This window comes from Raphanus sativus, chromosome 2 (assembly GCF_000801105.2).
Source record: "Raphanus sativus cultivar WK10039 chromosome 2, ASM80110v3, whole genome shotgun sequence".
NCBI classification, from domain to species: Eukaryota; Viridiplantae; Streptophyta; class Magnoliopsida; order Brassicales; family Brassicaceae; genus Raphanus; species Raphanus sativus.
This window is the reverse complement of record NC_079512.1, coordinates 25,116,293-25,141,967: the sequence shown is the minus strand read 5'-3', so window position 1 is coordinate 25,141,967 and position 25,675 is coordinate 25,116,293. Positions and strand designations below refer to the sequence as shown.

Genomic DNA, 25,675 nt, shown 5'->3' with positions numbered 1-25,675 from the left:
ACCCACGCTCTCCTCCTTCAGATTGTTCTTCTGAAGATGAACTCATCTTGAAATCGAGAGAGTTTGTATTTTTGATTTGGGAAGCTAGGGATTGCGATTTTGAGAAGATAGAAATTTAGGGATTTTTCTAATTTCAAAACGACGTAGCTTAGGTTTAACGGGAACAGTAAACGGAAATTAACCCCGTTTAATCGTGTCGTTAGTCGAGATAACGACGTATTGAATATGGATTAGTCAAATTAATTTGAGGCTTTAAACGGTTTGTCAAAATAAGTCTGTGCTTTAAATAGTCCAAGCAATAGTTCAGACTTTTTTTGTACCAAATTTGAAAGTTCAGGATTTAAAAGACAATTTTCCCAAATCAAAATATCAGAACTAGATTCATATCTTGTGTTTGGAGCCGCAAGTGGTTTAGTGGTGACAGGTGAGTGTGAAGCCCTATGAGTTGAGTGTTTATAATCATAGAGCTGGCCAGAAGTTAGTTGGGTACACCAACGGCATAATATTATTAGCTTTGGTATCATTTTTAACTAAAGATCATTCTGTCGGCAGGCTCTGCTTCTTTTTGTGGTCCGATCCAATTATGCCATTTCATTCAATTTTGATTTATTATACTAACAAGTTTGATGTGAAGAACATAGACAAGTTGGTAATATATTAAAGCAAGAAAAACAAAACTCTTCTGATTGATTACAGAAAACACACAGCTGTTCCTGTGCTATGAATCTTTACTTGCGGCAGAGAGAAAATTTAAAATCGTGTTGGAGGCAGAAACAGAGGTTTACTTCAAAAGCCAATGCCTGTTTTTTTATTCTGATCGAAAAACGAGGGAATCAAAGAAGAATCTCAGAGGCTAAAGAAGGCTTAAGCCTCAAAGGAAGATTCGATAAAGAATTGAGATTTCTTTACGATATGTGTTCAGAGATGATCACAGATTGCCTTTGTGAATTCCGTGGTGGTTGAAGTACCTCCAAGATCTGCCGTTCTGTATTTGCCCTCCGCTATCGTGTTGATGATTGCGCTGTGGATTTGTTCTGCTTGTTCGTTCAGCTTCAGGTGACGTAACATCATCACTCCACTCAGTAGCAACGCTGTTGGGTTCGCCAAGTTCTGTGCATCATTTACCCCCAAAACAAGAAGAACACCATATTCAATAAATCGTATCGTACTGAGGCATTTTAAAATCATCTTCTAATCTTTCAACAGTGGAAACATGGATTAACTCATGCCGAGACTAAGCATCTGACTATGCTACCAAGAAAAAGCAGAAAACTACTGAGAATGTTCATTTAATATTCTATCTGTATCAGCTTTTTTATCCTACTTTCTCACTTGGTAGCAATGAAAATATCTGGTGACAGCATCTACGAAATTTGAATGATCAAGTGTTTAGGGACTAACCTTTCCAGCGATATCAGGTGCAGAACCGTGAACTGCTTCAGCTAGGGCTACACCATCTTCCCCGATATTACAACTGCCCCAAAGTATAATATAAGGCAATAAGATAAATAGCTCATTACCTTCGTACAAAATTTTAATTAAGATGAAGGAAGCAATGTTTCACCTTGGAGTCAATCCTAGTCCTCCCACCAGTCCGGCACACAGGTCACTGATAATGTCACCGTAGAGGTTTGGCATCACCAATACATCAAACAGTGCTGGGTTTTTCACAAGCTGCAGGGCATATCTCAATATTATCATTCACATATTCCATAATATACACTATTAAGTAAGAATGGACTTGTTCCACAAATAGAATTAGTGGCTAAAACCGAAGTCAAAGCAAAGTAATTGGGAAATCTAGCTTCCAGATTCTGCAATGCAAACTAAATTACTAACCTAATTAACTCAACAAAAATGAAAAAAAAAATGGTAGAATTGGAGTCGTAGCTTACCATCATACAACAGTTGTCAATAACAACCTCTTCGTAAGTTATCTCAGGATACTTCTCAGCAACCTCACGACAACACTGAAATAACAAATAAAACGTTGGTAAAGAAGGACTAAGCAGATGCTAATGATCATAATACAACAGATCTCCTTAATAAGAAGATATTAAAATTTTATCCTTGGAGGTTATGAAAAAGGGGCAAAGACCTTGAGGAAAAGACCATCAGTTTTCTGCATAATATTAGCTTTGTGAATAGCAGAAACCCTCTCTCTTCCATGAGTCTTAGCATAGTGAAAAGCATACTCCGCAACTCTCAAACTCGCCTGACGCGTAATGATCTTAAGACTCTCCACCACACCTCTAACAACCTAAATTAACAAACAACACCAACCAGTCCATAAAATCAGAAAAAATCAATTCTAACAAAAGAACTAAACCAGAATCCATCAAACCTGATGCTCGAGCCCACTGTACTCTCCTTCAGTGTTCTCCCTAATGGTGATGAGATTCACGTCGTCGTAACGAGTCTTGTAACCAGGGAGACTGTAGCAAGGCCTAACGTTGGCGTACAGATTCAGCTCTTTCCTGAGAGTCAGGTTCAGAGAACGGTGACCTTTCCCGATAGGAGTAGCCATCGGACCTTTCAAACCGACTTTGTTTCTACGCACGGATTCGAGACTCTCCCAGGTCAAGAAACTCTGCGTCCTCGGATCGATCTCTGTGCTCACGTAGTGTTCTTCCCAGTTTATCGGCACTCCAGCCGTTGTGAACACCTGCAATCATCACCACAAAACGGACGTGAATTCTCCACACAAATCAACGATTTATGTATTAACCTATCGAACCTGTTTGACGGATTCGGCGATCTCGGGACCGATCCCGTCTCCGGGGAACATGGTTGCGGTGATTGGAGTGGTGGATGACGAGCAGAAGGCTCTGGCGACGGAAGTGGCCGCGGTTGAGGTGGAGTTCGCAGCCCCTCCGAGGATCTGGCTCGATCGGCTTCCGATCAGGCGTTTCGCGAAGGTTGCTGCCATGGTCATCTCTTCAAAGCACCAAAGGGGACGACGCAGCAAACGAAACTATTCGAAACAGAGATATTTTCGAGTCTGCGTTGGGCGAATATTGAATCTTTCTTACTACTGGTGTAAAAAAACGGCATGAAGTTTGTACGCTCATATAAACAGCGGAACGAAGTGTCTTCTTGAAAACCCAAGGCCCAGTATAGATAATTCTTTTTGTTTCTACATTAGCCCAATAACGAGGGTAGTAGATTCATATGTTGACCTTATTGTACATGCAACAGTGACATCTTATTAAACAACATACGTAATGATGCCCAATACTTTGTTTGAATGAATGAACAACCTTGATGTAATAACGTTTTAACATTCATTAAAAAAAAAAGAGGAATGTACAATTCATGTTACATCACCGTACACAACCTTAGTATCAGTGTATCAGCCTCTCAATGAGACGTGGTTCAAGAGATTTTAACAATTCAAACCGACGACCTCGTCAGTTAGGAATCAGACTCGCTAATTGTTCAGTTAACTGGTTCGATGCAACAAATGTTTTCGGTTAATCAAGTTGCTTTTCTTTATTTTGTGGTTTTATTTTAAAGTTCTTAGAGTTCTTTCGTGGAGACAACGAGAATAAGATCGTTTCGAGGCTATTTTAGAAGAAGACATAGGAATGTTGTGCTATGATTTTATTTGAACACTTCAAGTTGGTCGGCTCGGGACTTCTGAGAAAGTGGTTGCTCATATACTGTTCTTTTTGTACGTAAAATTAATCGATCGATTTGATCTATATACTATATACTCAGAAGTCTAAATGGAAACTTTTGTCTTATCATTTTACATATCTTCAAACACAACAAACATTTTACGTTTGATATTATATACGTATTGATTACCTACTAATATAGATTCACTAAAGTTTCAACATAATGCACTACGTACTTTATAGTACTTTTTCTTTACTTTATACTAGCATATTACAAAGCATGAAGCGTAACTGCGTAAGTTACGTGAATCAAATTCAGAAAACATATTTACATTTTATACTCTCTAGTTCAATCAGAACTTTGATTTAATAAGAAATGACCAATCGTGAAGCATCGGAAAATATCAACTTTTTAAGACGTTTCATTATATATTTTCTTTTGCTAAGACGTTTCATTATATATGAATAGTCTCGGAACTCAAATTTGATGTGTCTACTTGTTATGTTGAGGCACGTATTCCTGCAATAAACCAATCAACTTGATCAGTATTGTAATATTGTTAAACTGATCTTGAACTTGCATATTCTATTTAGTGGCTTATTAAATGTAACTTTGTAACTTCTATCGGGTTCACCTCTAATTTCTCAAACAACTCTTTTGCGGTTGGCGCGGATACGATGATATGTCGAGCGGCTGGAAGAATAAAGCCTTCTTCGACAGCTTTGTCGATGAATGATAGCAAAGCATTGTAATATCCATCAACATTTAATAAACCAACCTGCAAGGAAAAAAAAGAATCTCAAATACTATCAATTAATCGGTTAATATTGGTATTTGTCTATATATACATATTACAAACCATCCCGGTTTTCACACCGGTTTATCATGGATTCCAAGTTGTGCCCAAGTTATCACTTCAAGTAGCTCCTCTAGTGTACCAGAGCCACCTGATGACAGTGAGGACTCGCTTTAACTTGTAAAGTGCCTCGAACAGTAAAATTTGGTAGATAATATTTTTATTTTTACTATAATTTTTGAACTCTTAGAGTAGAGTCAACATCCTCTTCTTCTCTTTGGTACTTTTAAAGTCAAAGGTCAAATGTTAGTGCACTAGTGATGATCACTACAAATTGCTACACTTATTAATTTGTCCCTCTCCAAATATTCGCTCTGCTAACTTTATATAACAGTTATATTAAATTTATGTGGCAAACCCAAAAAGGAAAAAACAAATTAATGCAAACTATAACGATATGATCTCTGTCATTTCTTTTCAAAAATCTAAATATTTAGATACAATTTAACAACACAGAAATATCTCTAATTGGATAAGAAAGAGGTGTCCTTGTCGTCGACATATAAGTTTTCACTGCTTTGGGATGTTGATCAGGCCTGATGTTGATGGATCAAAAAGAAAATTCACTATATTTTAAAACTATTTATCGTGATTCTTTTAATTATTTGACTCCTTGGATCTTCCACGTATCATATCAACCACATGTTACATATCATTAAACGCACTTCTTAAAGAAAAGTGTTATGTATAATGACAAAACAATAAAGCACTAATACATAAATGTAGGAAAAACACAAAACACCACACATCTAACTAGTAATTCACTTTCATGAAATTCAGTGAACACTAAGAATCACGTATGTTTATTTAATTTAACTAAAAAAAATCTGAACATAAATTCAAACTAACTTTGGAATATACTCACAGATCATCATCAAAATTATCAATAATAACAATGATTAAAATTACATTCATATTATATTTTAGTTAATACTCTCTCTGTTTTTTAAAGATAGATGTTTTAGAAAAATAAATTGTTTCACAAAGATGTATTTTTTATGTTTTCTATACAAAAATTGCAAATTTCAATAAAATTAATTGAATTTATTGAAAGACTATTGATTAAAATGCATTGGAATTTGATAATTTCTAAAAATAATGTATAGTTAATGTGTTTTCTTAATATGTGTGAAAACATCAAAACATACATCTTTAAAAAACAGAGGAAGTACTTAATACATGTGTAAACACGTGAGTCCGAATCCATAAAGGAAAAATGGATGTCTTGTTATGAGCATTTCAGAATCATACATTGTAACTCAAAGTTTAGTGGAAAGGTTTATCAAAAATGTTTTCATAAATGATATTAATTGTAATAAAGAAAAAAGAAAGAGCTTAGAGAGATAATATTTACCAGGCAAAGCAATGAATGCATCAGAATGCTTAGCCATCTCAGCTTTCCGCTGATGCATATCTGCAACTTCCCTCACTTCTCCTATTGTCTCTCCAGTAATCTTTTTTTTTTGGTGAGAAATAAGTAGACAAAGAGCAATTATTAAATCACCATTATCATTACTCCTCCCATTTTCTCATAATTAAGTAAGTAAATCAGTGCGTACCTCTTGCACCATGAGGAGCTTTGGGATGACTCTACATCACAGGATTAAAAACCATACATTTATTTTTATCATCGGTAAGAAAAATAATCAGTGATGTAATTATAACGCAGTTTATTAATTACCCAATAACATGACGACCACCATCATGAACAGCTTGAGAGACCAAACCCATCAAACCTATGCTCCCTCCACCGTACACAAGATCAATGTTCTTCGCCACCTGACAATCAAAGTTTCGAAACCTAAACTTTGTCTTTTTCCTATTTTTAAAAAATACTATAACTGACGTCTAAACTTTTATAGAACTCAAGCTTCTTCGTTTTAAACCCTCAAGCTGTTCCTACAGATGCTATAAAGGCAAAGTTTTAACACAAAACCAGATGAACGTATAACAAATATAAACATTTACATTTTTTAAAACAATAAACATTCTCGTAATAAAAATGAAATAATTTCTTCAAAAATATAAAGAGATCTCATCGGTGAAAGTTGAAAGAAAGAAATAATAAAATAGATATAGTGTGCATTATTATTTTACCAATTCTTTGCCTAAATCAATGGCTGCATCTTGATAACTAGCTTTCTTGCCATTGCTACTCCCACAGAAGACGCAAATGCTCTTAAACCTTGAACTGTGTTCATTTGCCATCTCCCTAATTTTCTCCCCTGCATCTTCCATTGTCAAAGTCGACCAAACCTTTTCTCTAAAAGTTTGTTACTGATTCTTATGAGATCAAAAGGAATAGTTGCTTTTATAGACAAATACTATAAATGTTACCTCTCTCTTCTTCTATTACAATCCTTTCTTACGTTCTGCTTTTTTTGTTATAATAACGTGGATCTCTTTCCTTCTGAAATTAGTGAGAGAGTTTAACTAGGCACGTGAGAAACGTGGCCATTCGTGTATACCACTTTTTGGCCTTTGCTTTTTCTTGCTTTCAACAAAATTCTAACTAATAGCACAATCCCAGAGTGGCCCTCACAAGAGTGAAGCGATGAACTATTTCTCTATTCTTTGGTTTATAAGTTGGTGACTATTTCGTCTGTATTAACTATCTATAATGAAACAGCAATTCATACATTCTTTTGGATCTGTTTCCCATCAATTATACAAATTTTGCGATAGGCAGTTATTTAAATTATTATGTAATCAAATTTTCTGTAGCAAAATGTTAGATAAGTGAAAAATGTCTAGATCAAATATGTACTATATCCTTCATTACACATATATATCCGGTAAATATATTTTCTTAAAGTTTCATATTTATCCATATTCCCAAGAACTAGAATAGTTATTTGCATGGCCCCGACTAAGAATGTAGTATCTCCTGGAAAACTTGTCCTCCTATCATGTTTCTGTTCACATAAGTCGCTATTACAATATAGTAGTCGCTAGTCGGCTAATGCTCTACAAAAAGATAGTCGCTTTTGCAATTTACATTAACCCAAGTAAAGTATTCCAAATATCGGTTAATAAATTAGATGAACCAATAATAGCAGAGATTAACCAAAGAGGGTTATATAACTTATAGTACGTGGCAAAATGAGAACCTGGTAAAATTACCAATTTATTATAACACGAATACGACGGATTTATCACTATGCCATTGATAAGCCTTTGCTATAGTGTCACGTTAATACGACGGATTTTGCTTTTGCAAAAGCAACATGTTGTCTCTCCTAATCCATAATCCAAATTTGTCACTGCACAAATAAGAAAAAACATAAAATTGTAAGCAAAAGTTCCCAAAACTTGTGATGGTTGAAATTGATTTGACATAAAATTGATTTGACATATTTTTTTCTAGATTCGAAACCAGTTATGAATAAATCTAAAACAAACCAATTTCGCGTTTATAGTCAAAACCATTTTTTCTTCAAGCCGTTAACATGATATCAGTTGTATGCTTTCTTGAAATAAAAACCAACTGACTGAAAACCAATCAATAAATCAACTTACATTAAATAGTTCACTTGATTAATTAGTCGGTCTAAATCTGTTTATCTACTTATAGAGCGAATAAACCAATACTCATATCGGTTGTCCATCTACTACTTATAAAACCATCCGATTATTATGGATCATTCAGCCGACTTCGAAAAAAGTAGTTGGATACAAAGTAGAAAGTTCGTAAAGCTCCAAAGACAGGTTAAAATTTAAAATGGGAAGATCCTTATCCTCATCTTTGAGGCATTTATATATCTATCTTCAGCTTGGTAATTTGATAAAAAATATTTCCTCAAGATAACCATATTTTATGACTGCATGCATAGAGTGATGATGTATCACCAATAAATGCAAAAACTAAACGTTTGCATCATTCTTAATCAATATATATAAATAAATTTTAAAAACATCGCTTAATCTAGTGTCAACCTTTATCGTCAAGCCTAATCTTCTTCCTCTTTCATTTAAAAAACTTATGGTTTCATTAATCGACCTCCCAAAGTATTCAGAAACTAAGAGAAGTTTTTGCAAAAAAAAACTTAGAAGCAAGCAGCTCTGGACCTTTTTGTTTTCAATGGGTGATATATCATATATCAAGAATAAAAACTTAGGCCAGAAAAAAATACTCGAACCCAAAATAGAAAAAAAAAACGAACGAAACCCCAACCAAAAAAACTTATACTAAACCTGAACTGAAATTGCTGAAATATTTAAGTGGACCTAAAATTTTTTTATTTAAATAATCAATTCTGAATCCGACCAAAATATTCCGAACACATTTGCAAAAAAAAAAAAAATATTCCGAACACCCGTAAATACTTAAATCACAAATATATATAACTAGACTAATTAGTTTAGATTTGATATCTAAAATAGTCAAAAATGTTTGGAATTATTCAAAATAGTTGAAAATAGCTTTAACAGTAAATATCCAAAAATATACAAAATACTCAAAACATCAGAAATACTTTAAAACTTATTAATTTTCATCTAAATATATTTACCGAACCGATTTTCATGTTAATTTTAAATATTTAAGCATATATCATTCAAATTAAATTTATGTGATGTCTATTATTTTATTTTTGGAGTTTAAAAACTTTAAGTATATTGGAAATCTTAATTTGTTTACATAGTTTAAATGGATATTCGAACCTGAATCCAACAAGCAAAGATGCAAAGCAAAACTACAACAAAATTTATAAATATTTGGGTGGGGTTTAAATCTCAACTGAACTCGAACAGCACGATGCTGGATGCTTATCCTAATAAAAACTAAATCTGTGTATATGATGAGTATATAAAAGATAATAATCGGAGTCCCTTTATATGATTACTAGTAGTACATGCCATTTGGGCTTGGGAGATTACCTTAATTAGGTTTACTTGTATGAAAATGAGTTATCTTATTGTTTTAAATATGGGCTTTTGGACATAATTCAACAAATCCCTTAGTCTATATTTGAGAAGTGATTTGCCACATGTCTTCTCTGCAATCGTTTTCACAAAAAAAATTATGACGTGGCTATTAAGATTGATGACATGTCATATGGTTAAATATGACATCCCTTAGTCTATATTTGAGAAGTGATTTGCCACATGTCTTCTCTGCAATCGTTTTCACAAAAAAATTATGACGTGGCTATTAAGATTGATGACATGTCATATGGTTAAATATGACATGGACAATTACATTTAATGCTGATAAATTTTTTTGGAAATATTTTTAGAATATGGCAATAACTCATATATTATATTTAATATTAATTTATATTTTTGGTAAACTTTGTGGAATATGGTAATAAGTCATAAATCATCACTAAAATAAATATATTCAAATATGATATTTTTAATTTCGAAATATTATATAATTTATTTTTATAATTATAAAAAATTTATTATAGCCCTGTTCGTTTGGTTGCCGCCGGTTTCAGCGTCAGCGTCAGCGTCGGCGTCGGCGTCATCATCACCTTCTTCTTCTTCTTCTTCTTCTTCACCATCACTATGAGCTTCTTCAACTCCAACATCAACATTTTCCCATTCTAAAAAATCTTGATCATCAGCATCATAGTCAAGTAAACCCTGAGCTCCAACATCAACATTTTCCCATTCTAAAAAATCTTGATCATCAGCATCATAGTCAAGTAAACCCTGAGCCATGTACAATCACATGGGGACACTAAACAGCAGAGAAACAAGTCATGGCTCTAAAGTCAGCTCAAACAACCATCTCAATAAGCAAGCAGTAAAGAACATCCAGTATCAATAAGCAAGCAGTAAATAATCTTACCAAAACACAGAAGAGAGAGAGGGAGAGGGAGAGCTGCGGCAAAGAAGAGAGAGAGAGAGCTCTGAAGACCTGTGGAAGATGATAACAAGAGGAAAGAGAAGAGTCAAAATCAGTATCAAAATCAGACATATAGCAACAGAGAAGAACCAGAAAAACGGAAAGATTAAGCAATGAGAACATGAAGGTTATGACTTATATACAAGCAACAGTATAGAGGCTTGAGACAGAACACAGTGTGATCACTAAAAACCATAAGAAAAGCTACAGATCACTAAAAAAAAAACATAAGAAAAGCTAAAGATCACTAAACAACAGGAAGCTATATAAAAAAAAACATAAGAAAAGCTTCATGAAGAGAACTAATGCTTCAGACAGATTCTAGTTATGATATGAAACCAAGGAAGCGAAATAGTACTCACTTGACTATGATGCCTCTGTAGTTCTACTTAAAAAAAAAAGTGACACAGAGAAGGAACAAAGGTAACTAGGTAAGCTCACATACAAAGAGGAGTTTCAAACACAGAGAGAAAAACTCAGAAGTTCTGAGGAAGAGCTAGAAACAAGAACTCGTGACCTCATCTTGCAACAAAACAAGCTTAATGGTGGTACCTCTATATGATCATCAAACAGAGAACTTTCAACAAAATCAGAACGTTCTGTAATCTTACCAAAACAAAGAAGAGAGGGTGTGCGTCTGAGATCGGGAGAGAGAGCGAGCGTTGCGTTGGAGGAGAAAAAGCCCTGGGTTTTCGTCAGAAGAGAGAGAGAGAGCTCGAGCTGCGGCAAAGAAGAGAGAAACCTATGTTACACAAACACAAACACAAACACAAACACAAGTACTTATAAATACAGTTTGGGATTGAAACCAAATAACAAGTACTTATAGAGGAGCCTTACGAGAGAGTGAGAAACAGAGGAGAGATGGGTTTGCTTCGAGAAAGCTATGGAGAAGCCTGAGAGAGCCTGAGACAAAGCAAACACACATGTAAGTTTCTCTGTTCCATTACAAACAACTCAGAATAGCAAAGAGACCTCTCAGTGAACATATACATACCTGAGAGTTTTGGTGTTCCCAAATGCTTCAAGAACTGAGAGATGATTCCTTGGGCGCCGTTCCTGTCCAGCTATTACATAAACCCATTACAAAAGCATCAGTAAAGCATCAACATCAGACACAAACCCATCTCAAAGACACATACTTTGTATCAGACACATTACAATCCGAGAACATACCTCAACAAGAAAAGGAAGTGATGGGTTTGGTCGAGCTCGAGATGGGTATGGAGAAGAGAGAGCTTGAGATGAGATGAGCTGGGAGATGGGTAGATCGAGAGAGAGAGCTCTGCAATAGATAGATCGAGAGAGAGAGCTCGGAGTTCGTCGGAGATCGAGAGAGAGAGAGCTCGGAGTTCACCGGAGATCGAGAGAGAGAGGTTGAGATGTCGGAGATTGAGAGAGAGAGAGAGAGCTCTGCGAGATGGATCCAGAGAGAGAGAGAGAGAGCTCTGCGAGACGAGATGGATCGAGAGAGAGCTCGGAGTTCGCCGGAGTTCGAGAGAGAGAGCTTGAGATGTCGCAGTTCGCCGGAGATCGAGAGAGAGCTCGGAGTTTGTCGGAGATCGAAAGGTGTTCGTCAGAGATCTCTGGTCGAGTTGCGTCAATGGAAGTTGGAGAGGCGTCAAGCGTCGACTGCGTCAAATATCTTAGGTTTTTTGGGTAATTAGTAAATTAGGTCAAGGGTAATATGGTAATTAGGTTAGGTTGACGCAGCAAATAAGTCGCGACCGCGGGATTTTCTCGGCGTCTGACGCAGGTGCTGGCGTTTAGACGCAGACGCAGCCGCACATACCGGCGTCGATGAAACGAACAAGCTTTGTGCGAGAATCATTGCCGCTGACGCTGACGCCGGACCTGCGGCAACCAAACGAACACGCCTTATCTAAAATTTTCTAAATTTTCGGAATTTAAAAAAAAAATTGTAATATCACAAAAATCGGAATTTTGTGGAAGCCCCCTTGGTCCAATGGTTTGACTAAGGGTTCATGTAATGCTTCTACACCCGGAGGTCTGGGGTTCAAACCCCAGAAAATACCAAATTATGCAACTTATGGAGAAACGGATTACAGGAGATCTTCAGCTTGGTGCAGGGCGTACCATCGAACATGGATCTCATAGGACGGCTCGGAGATGTGCAGTCAGGCGTGTATTCTCACAAGATGGTAGAATTGTCGGCTGTATAATCGTCTTTGTAATATTCTCATCATTGTAATAGCATAATTAATCGATAATAATCGATCCAGACGTTCAAAAAAATAATATCATTAGTTTCTTTTAGGTATCTACAAATTATGTAAATATTATTTAGTTTTAATTTTTGATAACTATACAATTTTATATGATTTTTAGTAATTTTGTACAAGTTGATTTAATACATTTAACCAAATGAAATAAATATTTTTTAATCTACGATTTTAACTTTATATATATATCATTCTTAAATATAATTAAAAAAATTCTCTTAATTTTATGCTTAATTAATGATATTTATATTAATTATTGGTCAAAAATAAAAATATATAATATTAATAAATTACATTTTAAAATATAAAATTTAACTTTTAAAAAATTCATCACTACACATGGTGCAGGAAAACACCTAGATTAATAATTGTGACATGACTACTAAAATTGATGACATGTCTTATAGATTAATATGACATGGACAATTATATTTAATGTTAATCTATATTTTTGGTAAACTTTCGAATTTCGATTATATTCAATTATGGCATTTCAAATTTCGAAATATCATTTAAATTAAACATATTTCAAAAATATATACATATTTTTAGAAAATTATAAAAATTAAATCATAAAATCAAATTAAATCGTAAAATTATTAGTTTCTTATATATATCTACATATTTTATAAATATTGTTTAATTTTAATTTTTTGACAATTATGCTATTTTACATATTTATTTAATATATTTAATTAAAATAAATAGATAGAAAAATCTACCTCATATTATAATTTAAAATATATACATGCACATTTTTAAATATAATTCAAAATAAACAAAATTATTTTTATCTTAATTTTAAATATTGATAAAAAGAAAATTTATAATATTAATAAAAGTTAAATATAATTTATATTTATCTATTAAAAATATTTTAAAATTCTTTTATTGCACATGGTGCATGAAAATACCTAGTTTGTATAATATGACCAGTCAATAGCGTAATTTTCTGATACGTTAGTTGAGATTCAATTTTTGAACCTTATACATATGATCTCGTTGGGAAATTTTATATATATAGAAGGACATGATTCAAAGGCCAGTCATTTTCACTTACCCAAAAACATCACTACATAACTGCAATAAAATTAAAATATACTCCCTCCGTTTCAAATTATTTGTCGTTCTAGAAAAAATTTTTGTTTCAAAATAAGTGTCATTTTCGGTTTTCAATGCAAAATTTATTGACAATATTATCTTTTCTATTTTTCTATTGGTTGATATATGGTTAGCTGTATTTGTAATAGTGTTTTTATTTTGGAAATATGTAAAATTAAATATTTTATTAATCTGTGTGCATAAGATTAAAACGATAAATAATATGAAACGGAGGGAGTACAAGACTTAACGACCGGCTAAGCAACATGTTACCGCAAAGAAAGTTTTCAGGAATCAAATATTAGCCTGGTTATCGTTTTAGGGGTTGTGTTAATATCGAGATATTACCGAGGCAATCTTCAAAATCTATAAACGATTGACGTATTTACTCATATAATAATTAAGTTCTCAAAATGTTAAAACTCGGTTTTACGAACAATAATTCACCTAAATTTCCTATAAGAAATTAATTAGATTTTGACCCGCGCTTCGAAAGCGCGGGTTTGTCCTCGAATTAAATAAATTCTTTATAATTAAATTTCTATATAAGTTTGTGTATAATATGAATCCTATTATCCGAAATCGCAAACCAAATCGTACCAAAATAAAAAAAAACTAAAATATAATGAAAATTCATTAAAAAATTCGAGCATGTCATATATCTCTGACGCCGGAAATTTTGATTTGTTTTTAGTTGACATAAATGTTATTAATAAAAAAAAATATTAATATTCTCTGCATTTAGTTATTTAAAAATAAGAAAATAGACCAATTTTTTGTACATGGGCCATTGACCTCTTTATAAGAAAAATTGTTAAATTTTAAGTTATGGTTTATATTAATTTAGATAAATCAAATACACTTCTCGTAGATCAAACATTTCGCCAATGATATCCGTAACAAATCAGAATCTATATCATATACTATAAAACACTTATGGTTAAAATAGTAATATAAGTGAATATATTCATACAGATTAGGGAATTTGGATTCAATTTTCCATTACCAATATCTTCATAACTTGCAAGAGTTAGGAAAGGGTTGTCATCATGAAACACAGATCGGGATATCAGTATGTCACTTGTGAAATTGATCTTGTGAGGTTCTAGAGTTAGGCGATATTACTGGGGCAATCTTCAAAATCTATAAACGATCGACCTATTTACTCATATAATAATTAAGTTCTCAAAATGTTAAAACTCGGTTTTACGAACAATAATTCACCTAAATTTCCTATAAGAAATTAATGCCTTTGAGATGATGATGTTTCTGTGAAAAGCTTAATTTTGAGTTTGAGGGCTTTTGGAATAATAAAGCAAGTATTGGTATGATCTAGAAACTTTCTTGAATTGGGGAGACTTGAACCGAAATATTCGTATTTTAAAATTTCAATGGTAAACGAAAAAGTCAAAAATGTTAATTTAAAGCTCAGATATCAACTTCGAAGGTACTCCATATTATTAACAAACGTAACGCTGATTCGCCAACGTCTTTCAGAAAGTTGCTTAAAAGCCTTCTTCTTCGATTATATATTTTCAATTTTTCTTAATAATATTGTTTAATCTGTTTTCCACATTGAATTCTCTTGTATAGAGATATATAGGAAATAACATTTTATATATTTCAAGAGATTCACCAACCTTTTGTTGCACTGACATTATATAAGCATTTGTAACCAGCCACGATATCTTCAATACAATCTGTATAACAAAAAGCAATACAAGATTTAATACAAAAAATTCTCATCATTGCAGAAAACCGGAAGACTAAACCGGAAATGAAGATAATCCGAAACCCGGGTTTTCTCTTTCTCTTCTTTTATCTTCTTGGATTTCTTGGTGATGCTCCCGTGGATGCAGCGGTGAAGAAGTACCAATTCGATGTACGTATTTGATTTCTTGGTTTGACTAAACCGGTTTATAAAGTTGAGGTATATTAGATATGTAGGGTTTTGTAATATACTAGCGTTTGGATTTTTGAACAGGTTCAAATGAAGAACGTAAGCCGGTTATGCAATGCTAAACCGATTGTCACAGTTAACGGAATGTTCCCTGGACCAACGGTTTACGCAAGAGAAGGTGATCGAGTCATCATCAATGTCACCAACCATGTGCAGTACAATTTGTCCATCCATTGGTAATAAAATCTCTCTTTCGTACGTCTCAAACCCGTTTAATCATATTTTTTGTGAGCCAAAAATTGTAACGTTTTTTTTACAGGCATGGTCTTAAACAGTACCGAAATGGTTGGGCGGATGGTCCTGCATACATAACTCAGTGTCCGATGCAGACCGGACAAAGTTATGTTTATGATTTCAACGTGACCGGACAACGTGGGACTCTCTGGTGGCACGCACACATCCTCTGGCTAAGAGCCACCGTGTATGGAGCTATTGTCATCTTGCCTCAACCAGGAAAACCATATCCTTTCCCACAACCATACCAAGAAACCAACATAGTCCTCGGTTGGTGATTATTATTTAGACCGGTGTAGTCTGGCCTGGTCTATTTTACTGGTTTTCTCATTTTTCCTGTTTTTTCCTTTCTTTTTTAAAAATATCTTTGTAGGAGAATGGTGGAACAGAGACGTTGAGACGGCGGTTAACCAAGCCAACCAGTTGGGCGCACCACCTCCGATGTCAGATGCTCATACCATAAATGGAAAACCTGGACCGCTCTTTCCATGTTCTGAGAAACGTAAAACTTGTTAACCTTATAAAACCCGTTTTAACCAGATCATATCTTTTTTTGTTAAAATGTTTGTTGCGCAAAAAAAAAAATCTTTTTTTTGTTAAAATGTTTATTTCTGTATAGACACATTCGTGGTGGAGGTAGAAGCCGGAAAAACATACCTTCTGAGGATCGTCAACGCTGCACTAAATGACGAGCTGTTCTTCGGGATCGCAGGCCACGACATGACCGTGGTGGAGATCGATGCAGTCTACACTAAACCATTCACAACCAAATTTATTTTAATCGGTCCAGGTCAAACCACAAATGTTCTAGTCAAAACTGACCGCTCTCCAAACCGTTACTTCATGGCAGCTGGTCCGTTCATGGACGCTCCAGTATCCGTAGACAACAAAACCGCAACCGCTATTCTTCAATACAAAGGTGTACCAAACACGGTCATACCGATCTTACCAAAGCTTCCTTCATCTAATGACACATCATTTGCTTTGGACTATAACGGAAAGCTTAGGAGTCTCAATACACCGAACTTTCCAGCTCTTGTACCTCTTAAAGTTGACCGTAGATTGTTTTACACGATCGGCCTAGGCATTAATGCTTGCCCAACCTGTGTGAACGGGACCAATCTTGCAGCTTCCATAAACAATATCACGTTCATTATGCCGAAAATCGCGCTTTTGAAAGCTCATTACTTCAACCTCCCTGGAGTTTTCAGGACCGACTTCCCCGATAGACCACCTAAAGCGTTTAACTACACTGGTGTGCCACTCACGGCTAACCTGGGGACATCTACGGGGACAAGACTAAGCCGAGTTAAGTTCAATACAACAATTGAGCTAGTCTTGCAAGACACAAATCTACTAACTGTTGAGTCACATCCTTTCCATCTTCACGGCTACAACTTCTTTGTGGTTGGAACTGGTGTTGGAAACTTTGACCCCAAGAAAGATCCAGCTAAGTTTAATCTCATTGACCCGCCCGAGAGAAACACGGTTGGAGTACCTACCGGTGGTTGGGCAGCCATCAGATTCAGGGCTGATAATCCAGGTATGATCTATCAATAAACGCATATAGTGATAATGATCACATATATATGACAAGCAACTCAACTGATCTAGGCATATATGTTGTTGTAGGTGTTTGGTTTATGCATTGTCACTTGGAAGTCCACACAATGTGGGGTCTAAAGATGGCTTTTGTTGTTGAGAACGGGAATACACCTGAGCTTTCCGTTCTACCACCGCCCAAAGATTATCCATCATGCTAAGAATCTGAAACCGGAACACATTCACTCGCTTCTTCTTCACATATATTTGTTTAAGTCACTGATGACATTCTTTGTTGATTGTATTTTTCTTTCTGTTGGTTTTATGTGTTTGAGATTATTTCATGTGGGGCTGTACAACAACAACATCACCCCTGAATTTGCATAAGAAATGTAACTAAATGTTTCACAACAAGGTCTCTTGTTTATTGTTGGTTTATACAATAAGTCAACCTAAAACCATAAAATCTCAATGGTGATAATATATGAGCGTGTATTCAGTTGGATACCATAGAAGTTTTGCATCAAAAATATAAAACATAAAATGTAAAATATCATTTTAAATTAGTGTAATTGAATCTTTTTGTTTTATATAATAGTTTGAAACTTAATATTATCAAACAATTTAAAGTTGTGAATTTTACTATAGTTAGTTTATAATTATTATTTTTGCGGAAACATTTAGTCACAAATAATATTATAACTTCTATAATTAAAATAAAATTAATTAATTAAAATAATAAATTCTAAAAATTTACGTAAAATCATCTAAAAGTTCATTAAGAATATAAAGTATTTCAAAATTTTAGTTAACTTTTAATTAAACCGAACTAAACCGACTCTACTCACCCCGTCTGATTTAACCGGTAACCCGCAAAAGTTAAACCAGAGAACCACATTTTGGAAAATCTGTTTCGTCGTTCTTCCTCGCTCCGCGCCGTCGTCGCATCATCATCTCCGAAGCTCAAAGCAAAGCTTCTTCGATCTTCCTTGTTTCCCCCCCCCCCAAAAAGGTTTGTGCTTTTGTTTTAAACCTAGTTGCTCTCTTCCAATTGCTACTAAATCACTCTTAGATTAGATTAGTGATCGAGATTTGCATTGTGATGTTAAGGAGTCGGTTCATCGAATCGATTAAAAACCCTAATTAGGGATATATAGTTATTACCTTGTTGCTGATTATATGATCTGGATCTGTAGCAGAATGGCTACAGCTACGTATCCGCCGCCTCCTCCCTATTACAGACTCTACAAGGATTACTCTGAAAACCCTAACACAGCTCCCCAACCTCCGCCTCCGATCGAAGGAACCTACATTTGTTTCGGTGGCAATTACACTGTGAGAGATCCCCCCCTTCACGTTTCCTCTTAATCAAAGTTTCGAACTTTAAAATTTCAATTGCCTTGGTTGCTAGACAGAGGATGTTCTTCCAAGCTTAGAAGAGCAAGGAGTGCCACAGCTTTATCCTAAAGACTCTAATGTTGGTATGTTGGATCTTCTAAACTCATTATACTTCGAGCTTCTAGAGTTGATGATGAGGATGGTGAGGAAGATTCTAATTTATCTTGGTGTTAGATTACAAGAAGGAACTCAGGTCTCTGAATAGAGAATTGCAGTTACATATACTGGAGCTTGCTGATGTTCTCGTTGAGAGGCCTTCTCAGTATGCAAAGAGGATTGGTGACATTTCTTCTATCTTCAAGAATTTGCATCACCTTCTCAATTCCTTGAGGCCTCACCAGGTATGAAAGATTCCTGTTTTACTTCATGGTTTCATCTGTTTTGGTGCTTTAATGTTTTATCTTGATGTTCAGGCGAGAGCAACGCTTATTCACATTATGGAGCTTCAGATCCAACAGAGGAAGCAAGCTGTGGAGGACATTAAGAGGTTTGTAATGTTTTTTTTTTTTTTGTCTTAGTGGTATTGAGATCAGTCTGTGTAACTATAAAGATTATTTAAAAACTTGTTGGTTAGTTCTGATGGGTTCTTCTTTCATTGTGTTGTGGAGATAGAAAATCAGCACACAAATTAATTGGTGATAGTGTTGTTTTGGTTTGTGTGCAGGAGGAGAGAAGAAGCACAAAGACTTCTAAAGGATGCTTTCGTCACTTTAGATGGACAATAGAGTTCTTACCCGTTTTATGTAAAACCTATCACTGTTTGACCCTCTCAAGCTTTTTTTCTTTAGAAAAAAAAATTGTTTACAGCACAAGACTAAGTAGATACAATGTACCAGGATTGTAAACCAAAGTTATGGGAACTTTTCTCATGATGTTATAAAATACTTAACATCGCATATCGTCGGCAACCCATAATGTGGCCCTTGATGATTGTCTACGCTACTAGAAACGTTTAGGCTTAAATCCTTCCAACCCATTGTACCATCGAAGCTGTAAAAGCCTTTTGTGAATTCCATCAACGACTCTTGGATCATAAAATTACCAAAGCGTTGTATAAACGTTTAAAAGGATATGATATATGTATGTAGCAATTTCTTAAAGCTTTTACCACTTTGGGTGAAGGAAACTATATTGTTTTAGTTTTTTTAATTACTCAAAACTAAAGGATTGTCTTAGCTGAGCACATCGGAATTGAATGTGTAGAAGTGTAGAACTAAGTGGTTAAAAAAGCAGTCTAGCCTAACTATCTTAGCGTGTCACTGACCGCAAAAAGATCTGGCCATTAATTAATTTGCTTGGGGGTGATGTAGCTGCACAAAAGCGACGTAAACGCATAAATAATATCTTAGCATTTGAAAGAAACGTGTAGGAATATAAAGATACACGCGTGTTGCTCATGCATTTACAAAAAAAATTATAGGTTCTGAAATATTCTTGTACCGTTGTATAGTTATATCAAACAAGAGGAAGTCGACAACAACCAACTTTGTTCATTATGGATCGTCCACCTGTCCACCATTCAAATCAACCAATCATTCTCTCCTTCTCTATATATGTCTTCGAGTAATAACACTTCTTCGTCACTAAACGTAATATCCCCTTACAGAAAAAACACTAAACGTAATATCTTGAGTTATTTCTGCAATTTTTGAATCTATCGATCGAGTATGTGTTTCTTTGATAACCGTCGTGATCGAAATTTAACTGAAGTAAAGAGAGCTGTGGCATGGTGGATGGAGGCGGCTCCTCCGCAAATAATTTATCCGGAGAAACCATCTACTTCTCCGGTTCTTGAGACGATTTTAGAAGAACGAGAGATAGAAGAAGACGATCAAGAACATGATGAGGAAGCTTTTTGACAATCCCTCTGATCTTTCATCTTGTTTTTAGATATATATTCCCTTTTGTATTTTGTTATAAATGTATAAGATGAGATTTTGTATCTATATATTGGTATCTCATGATAGTTATAGTCCATCTATTTCTCAAGTATCTTATGATTATAGTTATGTGGGGGGGGGGGGGGGGTTGGAACTTTTACGTCATGTTGTTCGATGATCACTTCTTAATATACCACACATACATTTTACCAAAAGAAAAATATATCACATATACAATATGTTCAAATTCGAGCTGGTGACTATGTGTTTTCTATCCGAGGCAATACGGTACAAGGAATCAGGTCCACATAGTCATTTTTTAACAAACGAATAAAGGAAAGAAAAATAATGAAAAAAAAAATCATCAATCCATCAAACCATAGATGAATGTTCATGATAACCGGACAACGAACCAAAAGTTAAACCGGAAACCAGGATCACACACCGCTAGGCCTGTTTGGTGAGATGATTTATCAACCACATGAACATAGTATTGTCTTTCTCATGTAGGGCATGCAGACGTGTCAGCAAAGTAAGCAGTATACGCGTCGCTGCTCATTTGTTTTTACTAGAAGCGCGTCAATCTCTAAATGGAAACATAAGTATCACGTGCGACGACAAATCAGACCGCGTAGTTCATTACATATTTTCCCCACGTGACTTTCGCTCTATGTCTCTCGCATTCATACTAAACCACTACTATTATATCTCCCCATTAAAACTCCTTCTATAGACGATGATTACGACTCATCTATCTATAAGCATCACCAGTACTAGATAATCTCCACACTCAACTACAGAGCAAAGTCGACAACTATACTGTACTTGTCAAGAGGTATCTTAGTTTTTAGAATTACCATTTTGGAATGGCGAGGATGATAGGACCTTTGGAAGTTGTACCGGCGATTCATATTTTCCCAGTGAGGGTCTCAGCTTCACCGTCTTTGGGAACAATATATGAGGAAAAAGATGAAGAAAAATTCATTCAACACGAGATCGAGACTCGAGAGTTGTAGATTTTTGTATTTTTGTTTGTTTAACCCATTTTGTAAAATCTGCATTTGCCATTGTAACCATGATAATGTTTTGTTTTTGTTTCTTGGATGCTTCCGAGTTCCAACTCCCTTTTTTTGCTTGCTAAAAAGTTCCAACTCTTTTCCACTGGCATTATGGTCATGAAATAAGATAATAAAAATTGTCAATAATGATATAAGATCACATTTTCTACGTTATATGAACTTTTTATATTTTCATAATATATAAGATATGAGATATTCTACCAAAAGAAATGTTTGGAATATGAACTCTAGAATCGAGACATTCTACCAAAAGAAATGTTTGGAATATTTTAAAAGAGAAAAAGAAAAGAAGAGGAAGCAAACATTGACTAATAATCACACACAAATAAGCATTAACCAACGTTTTCCACTAACCGCCCAATTAATATAGGCCGAACAAATATTAGTAGGTCGAGAATAACTTTCCATCTATATCAATAGACTTTTTGCAGACCTTTTGCTATATTACACATAGATTAAAGATTAGTGTCCTGTCCTTACTAAAACAATTATTTTAGTAATTTATTAAGACAAAGACGTTTACTTGATTAAGCTTAAATAATGACGCCCATTGCTCTTGACTTGTTCCTCGTTCTCGTCTCTCAATTACAGAGTTGACCATTACACCTAACTCTGAATCGATCTAATCGAGTTTAAGAATCTGAGATGGGGAATCTCTGCTGCTGCATCGGAGATGGCGGGAGAAGAACAAGAAGAGGGAAGATCAATGTTTCTCCAGCGACTCAAACTCAACAACCTCAACCTCCTTACATCGAGTACGAGAAACCCGCCACGATTCGCAACGACGTTAACCTGAGGAAGGAGACTCTGAGGCTCGAACCCGACCCGGAGAACCCGGGTCAACTCCTCGTCTCCTTCTCGTTTGATGCAACCGTCCCGGGAAGGTTTGGACTTTCTCCCACGTGGCTTGTATTGATTGGCTCTTGTTTTTTATTTTCTAAGTTAAAAAGTTTGAATCTTTTTTGTGCGGGGGAGAACAGGATCACAGTCGTTTTCTTTGCGGAAGAAGACTCAGAGTTCAATCTCACAGCAACAAAGGCAGATACTTTACCACCGATCACATTCGATTTCGAAAAGGGAGGACTTGGTCAGAAGTACATACAACCATCTGGAACTGGTGTAGATCGTTTATCGGTTCCGGAGCTGTTCAAGGAGGAGGTTGAAAGATGTATCTATCCGCTGGCGGTTAAGATAGAGGCAGCTCCAGAAGAAGGATCATCATCATCCACATCCACGAATGCTCAGATTACTCAAGTGACGTTTGTGAAGGAGAACGGAGAGGTTAAAAGTAAAACCAATGTTATGAAGCAGTTCCTATGGGTGAGTGGGTCGAGATATGAGTTGCAGGATATCTATGGAACTGGGGATGCAAGTGACCAGGGAAAAGAATGCGTTGTATGCTTGTCTGAACCACGCGATACCATTGTTCTTCCTTGCAGACACATGGTATATTATAACCGATTCATATTTATTTTTTTTCTTAAAGAAAGCAAAGTTCTGATTTTGATATTGGTTTATATGTGCAGTGTATGTGTAGCGGATGTGCTAAGGCGTTAAGGTTTCAGAAAAATGAGTGTCCTGTTTGCAGACAACCTGCTGAGAGGTTTGTGGAGCTCGAGGGAAACGGTAACAACAATGGAGATGAACATATTTAGTTTAGCAATCAACTTGTCTAATAGTTGTAATTTGAGATTTGTAATAATCCTGCAATGTTTATATTATGTTCTTCAATGTATATTTCCTCTGTTTAAGTGGACATTTATATTCTTAAAAGGGTAACAATAATAAACACACAAGCAGCTTCTTATTTAGTTATAGGAGCTTGGGCCAGAGGATATGTGGTGGCCAAAGGACTAACTACGGCAAACACACAAGGTGAAGCCATTACATAAAATATCTCAGAGGCTGCTTAAGGCATAATGAAAACGAAGACAAGACCGTTGCCGTTAGTACTCACTCGCACGTTCCATCTGAAGCAACTTGATCAACATCCCCTCCCCACAAGTATCTTTAAGTTCATGACTAAAGCGATTTTACAGGATCATGCTTTTGTTTAACTATTCTACATGTGTTGATCGAATGATGTTTAACCATATAAGATAGCACATAATTACCATTTGATATTTCTTCTTAATCTAATACTATATATCACTATTATTTGAGCGATAAGTAAATCAAGTTATTCACTCAGCATAACTCTAAATTATTTACCAAGATATTTATAAGGATTTAATTGTCCAAGAGTACTAGATTTGAAATGACATTTTGGCACTACTGTCTATAACATAGTTTGCACTTTGCAATGTCGATGAAACAAAAACTTGATCAGTTCAGTGGTTATTTTGTTCAGTGTATATGAACATAATTTGTTTTAAGAACAAATTCATTAGCATGTTTTTTTTTTCTGTATGATTAAATATTAAAATATTTTAGTAATATAATTCAAATTTGAATCTCTACCATAAAACGAAAACTATTTTTCCAATTTGTTTTTTTCTACTAATTTAAGCAAAGAAGATTTTTTTTTGAATGAGCAAAGACTTAGATAGTTATTGGTGAATAAATGCTTGAGAGCTTTTATTTTTTAGATTAGGTTGAGGATTTTTGAATTATTAATAAAATCAACGGTTATTGGTTTGAATGTTTAAAAACTACTTCAAAATCTTTGTTCACATATTTTATCTGTGCTTACTACTATAGTCGTTGTATCACATAAATTGATTGACCCTGCATTTTTGGTTTATTTTTGTGAGTAACCACAGACTAGCGTAAACACAGTTGGGGCGAAAAGACCCATTTTCAACAAATGCGAATAACAGCCACGTAGTAATAAACATTCATAAGAAATTAAAAATTACATCTACCTTTTTTTAACCAGAAAATTTACATCTACTTAATACAACAACAACCACAAAAGGCTGCAAAACAAATTATAAGTATGTTTGAGCAAGATGTGTGAAGCTCAAGCAGTCACTGTAAAAATAACTTTTTGATTCAAATAAATTTAAATAAACAAATTATATGACAAACTAACCATAAGAGAATCACTGATTTCTTTGTTAGAGAAACGAAAAAAAACAACATGAAAAAGTTTACAAATTTTCACTCTTTCTTTTTTTCACATTCAAAATCTATCTTATTAAAACATAAATATTATGTTGGACCTAACATTTATTTTGTAAGTTTTTAAATTAAATAAACATTTCTAATTTATAGTTAAACCTATATTAAATCAGTAATGTTCATTTCTTTTTATAGTACTATCTATGTTTCCAAACAATATATTCATTTCTTTTGTATTACTATCAATGTTTCCAAACAATATATATATATATATATATTTCTCCTACAAAAAAAAAAACAATGTATTTTTATACTAATATCAATGTTTCGAAACGACACAATAATTAATCTTAGTTATTTTCTCGTTATTTTATATCTATTTTTCTATAATTTTTTTGTAAAAATGTCATAATTTTATAAATTGCAAAACAATGAACTTAAAATTTGGATTAAAAGATTACAAATTATGAAACTATAACAATTTAAATCAAATTTGATTACATATCGGTCCATGAGTTTAATCAGTTAATCTCAAGTTTTAATGATTTTTCAATATGGATACTTTTAAAAATCTAAATTGAATTATCGGATCTCCGGAATAACTGGTATAATAATCATAGGTTTAAGTCGAATTTAAAAATACTGATTTAAATGTAAAAGTATTTTAAATACACACTCTTTCAAATTAACAAAATATTTGTTAAATTTTTAGTAAAAAATTTCATAGTAAAATATTACGTATTTGCAAATTGCAAGCACGATCAAAATCTATTGATATAATATTTTAAAAACTAACTAGATTTTGATCCGCCCTAAAAGGACGGGTATATATTTTTTTTTTTAT

The 25,675-nt window shown here is 34.3% G+C and overlaps 6 protein-coding genes and 1 long non-coding RNA gene across 8 annotated transcripts; 4 read left to right on the top strand and 3 right to left on the bottom strand.

Moving 5' to 3' along the window:
• Nucleotides 1–638: 638 nt before the first annotated feature.
• On the bottom strand, nt 639–3,013 carry LOC108843113 (isocitrate dehydrogenase [NAD] catalytic subunit 5, mitochondrial). Its single transcript, XM_018616212.2, has 7 exons — nt 2,738–3,013; nt 2,345–2,665; nt 2,099–2,260; nt 1,896–1,970; nt 1,565–1,674; nt 1,402–1,474; nt 639–1,110 (listed from the first exon to the last, which is right to left on the bottom strand). The coding sequence occupies exons 1-7, from the start codon at nt 2,933–2,935 to the stop codon at nt 919–921; spliced, it is 1,131 nt and encodes a 376-aa protein (XP_018471714.2). The 5' UTR covers nt 2,936–3,013; the 3' UTR covers nt 639–918.
• An 864-nt stretch (nt 3,014–3,877) lies between these two features.
• On the bottom strand, nt 3,878–6,825 carry LOC108843114 (probable cytokinin riboside 5'-monophosphate phosphoribohydrolase LOG6). Its single transcript, XM_057002735.1, has 7 exons — nt 6,575–6,825; nt 6,159–6,256; nt 6,037–6,067; nt 5,832–5,931; nt 4,498–4,568; nt 4,256–4,399; nt 3,878–4,140 (listed from the first exon to the last, which is right to left on the bottom strand). Exons 1-7 carry the CDS (start codon nt 6,713–6,715, stop codon nt 4,114–4,116), a joined length of 612 nt encoding a protein of 203 aa, XP_056858715.1. The 5' UTR covers nt 6,716–6,825; the 3' UTR covers nt 3,878–4,113.
• Nucleotides 6,826–10,942: 4,117 nt separating this feature from the next.
• Nucleotides 10,943–12,046, bottom strand: LOC130505462 (uncharacterized). Its single transcript, XR_008941691.1, has 4 exons — nt 11,508–12,046; nt 11,329–11,398; nt 11,172–11,237; nt 10,943–11,073 (listed from the first exon to the last, which is right to left on the bottom strand). It is a non-coding gene; the product is annotated as an uncharacterized LOC130505462 (long non-coding RNA).
• Nucleotides 12,047–15,352: 3,306 nt separating this feature from the next.
• On the top strand, nt 15,353–17,838 carry LOC108819310 (laccase-11). The gene is made up of 6 exons (XM_018592324.2): nt 15,353–15,557; nt 15,660–15,811; nt 15,895–16,139; nt 16,243–16,371; nt 16,489–17,412; nt 17,502–17,838. Exons 1-6 carry the CDS (start codon nt 15,453–15,455, stop codon nt 17,630–17,632), a joined length of 1,686 nt encoding a protein of 561 aa, XP_018447826.1. The 5' UTR covers nt 15,353–15,452; the 3' UTR covers nt 17,633–17,838.
• A 476-nt stretch (nt 17,839–18,314) lies between these two features.
• On the top strand, nt 18,315–19,705 carry LOC108839951 (mediator of RNA polymerase II transcription subunit 7a). 2 transcript variants are annotated; one of them, XM_018612739.2, is made up of 6 exons: nt 18,315–18,423; nt 18,611–18,746; nt 18,823–18,892; nt 18,984–19,150; nt 19,223–19,296; nt 19,474–19,705. In XM_018612739.2, the coding sequence occupies exons 2-6, from the start codon at nt 18,612–18,614 to the stop codon at nt 19,532–19,534; spliced, it is 507 nt and encodes a 168-aa protein (XP_018468241.2). In that variant the 5' UTR covers nt 18,315–18,423; nt 18,611; the 3' UTR covers nt 19,535–19,705. The 2 variants fall into 2 exon arrangements, with proteins under 2 accessions (XP_018468241.2, XP_018468240.2); XM_018612738.2 differs by having other exon boundaries at nt 18,608–18,746.
• A 1,504-nt stretch (nt 19,706–21,209) lies between these two features.
• On the top strand, nt 21,210–21,787 carry LOC108840780 (uncharacterized). The gene has a single exon (XM_018613599.2). The coding sequence runs from the start codon at nt 21,556–21,558 to the stop codon at nt 21,703–21,705; it is 150 nt and encodes a 49-aa protein (XP_018469101.1). The 5' UTR covers nt 21,210–21,555; the 3' UTR covers nt 21,706–21,787.
• Nucleotides 21,788–22,297: 510 nt separating this feature from the next.
• On the top strand, nt 22,298–23,526 carry LOC108822859 (probable E3 ubiquitin-protein ligase LOG2). Its single transcript, XM_018596049.2, has 3 exons — nt 22,298–22,652; nt 22,749–23,214; nt 23,295–23,526. The coding sequence occupies exons 1-3, from the start codon at nt 22,414–22,416 to the stop codon at nt 23,421–23,423; spliced, it is 834 nt and encodes a 277-aa protein (XP_018451551.2). The 5' UTR covers nt 22,298–22,413; the 3' UTR covers nt 23,424–23,526.
• The last annotated feature ends 2,149 nt before the right edge of the window (nt 23,527–25,675 follow it).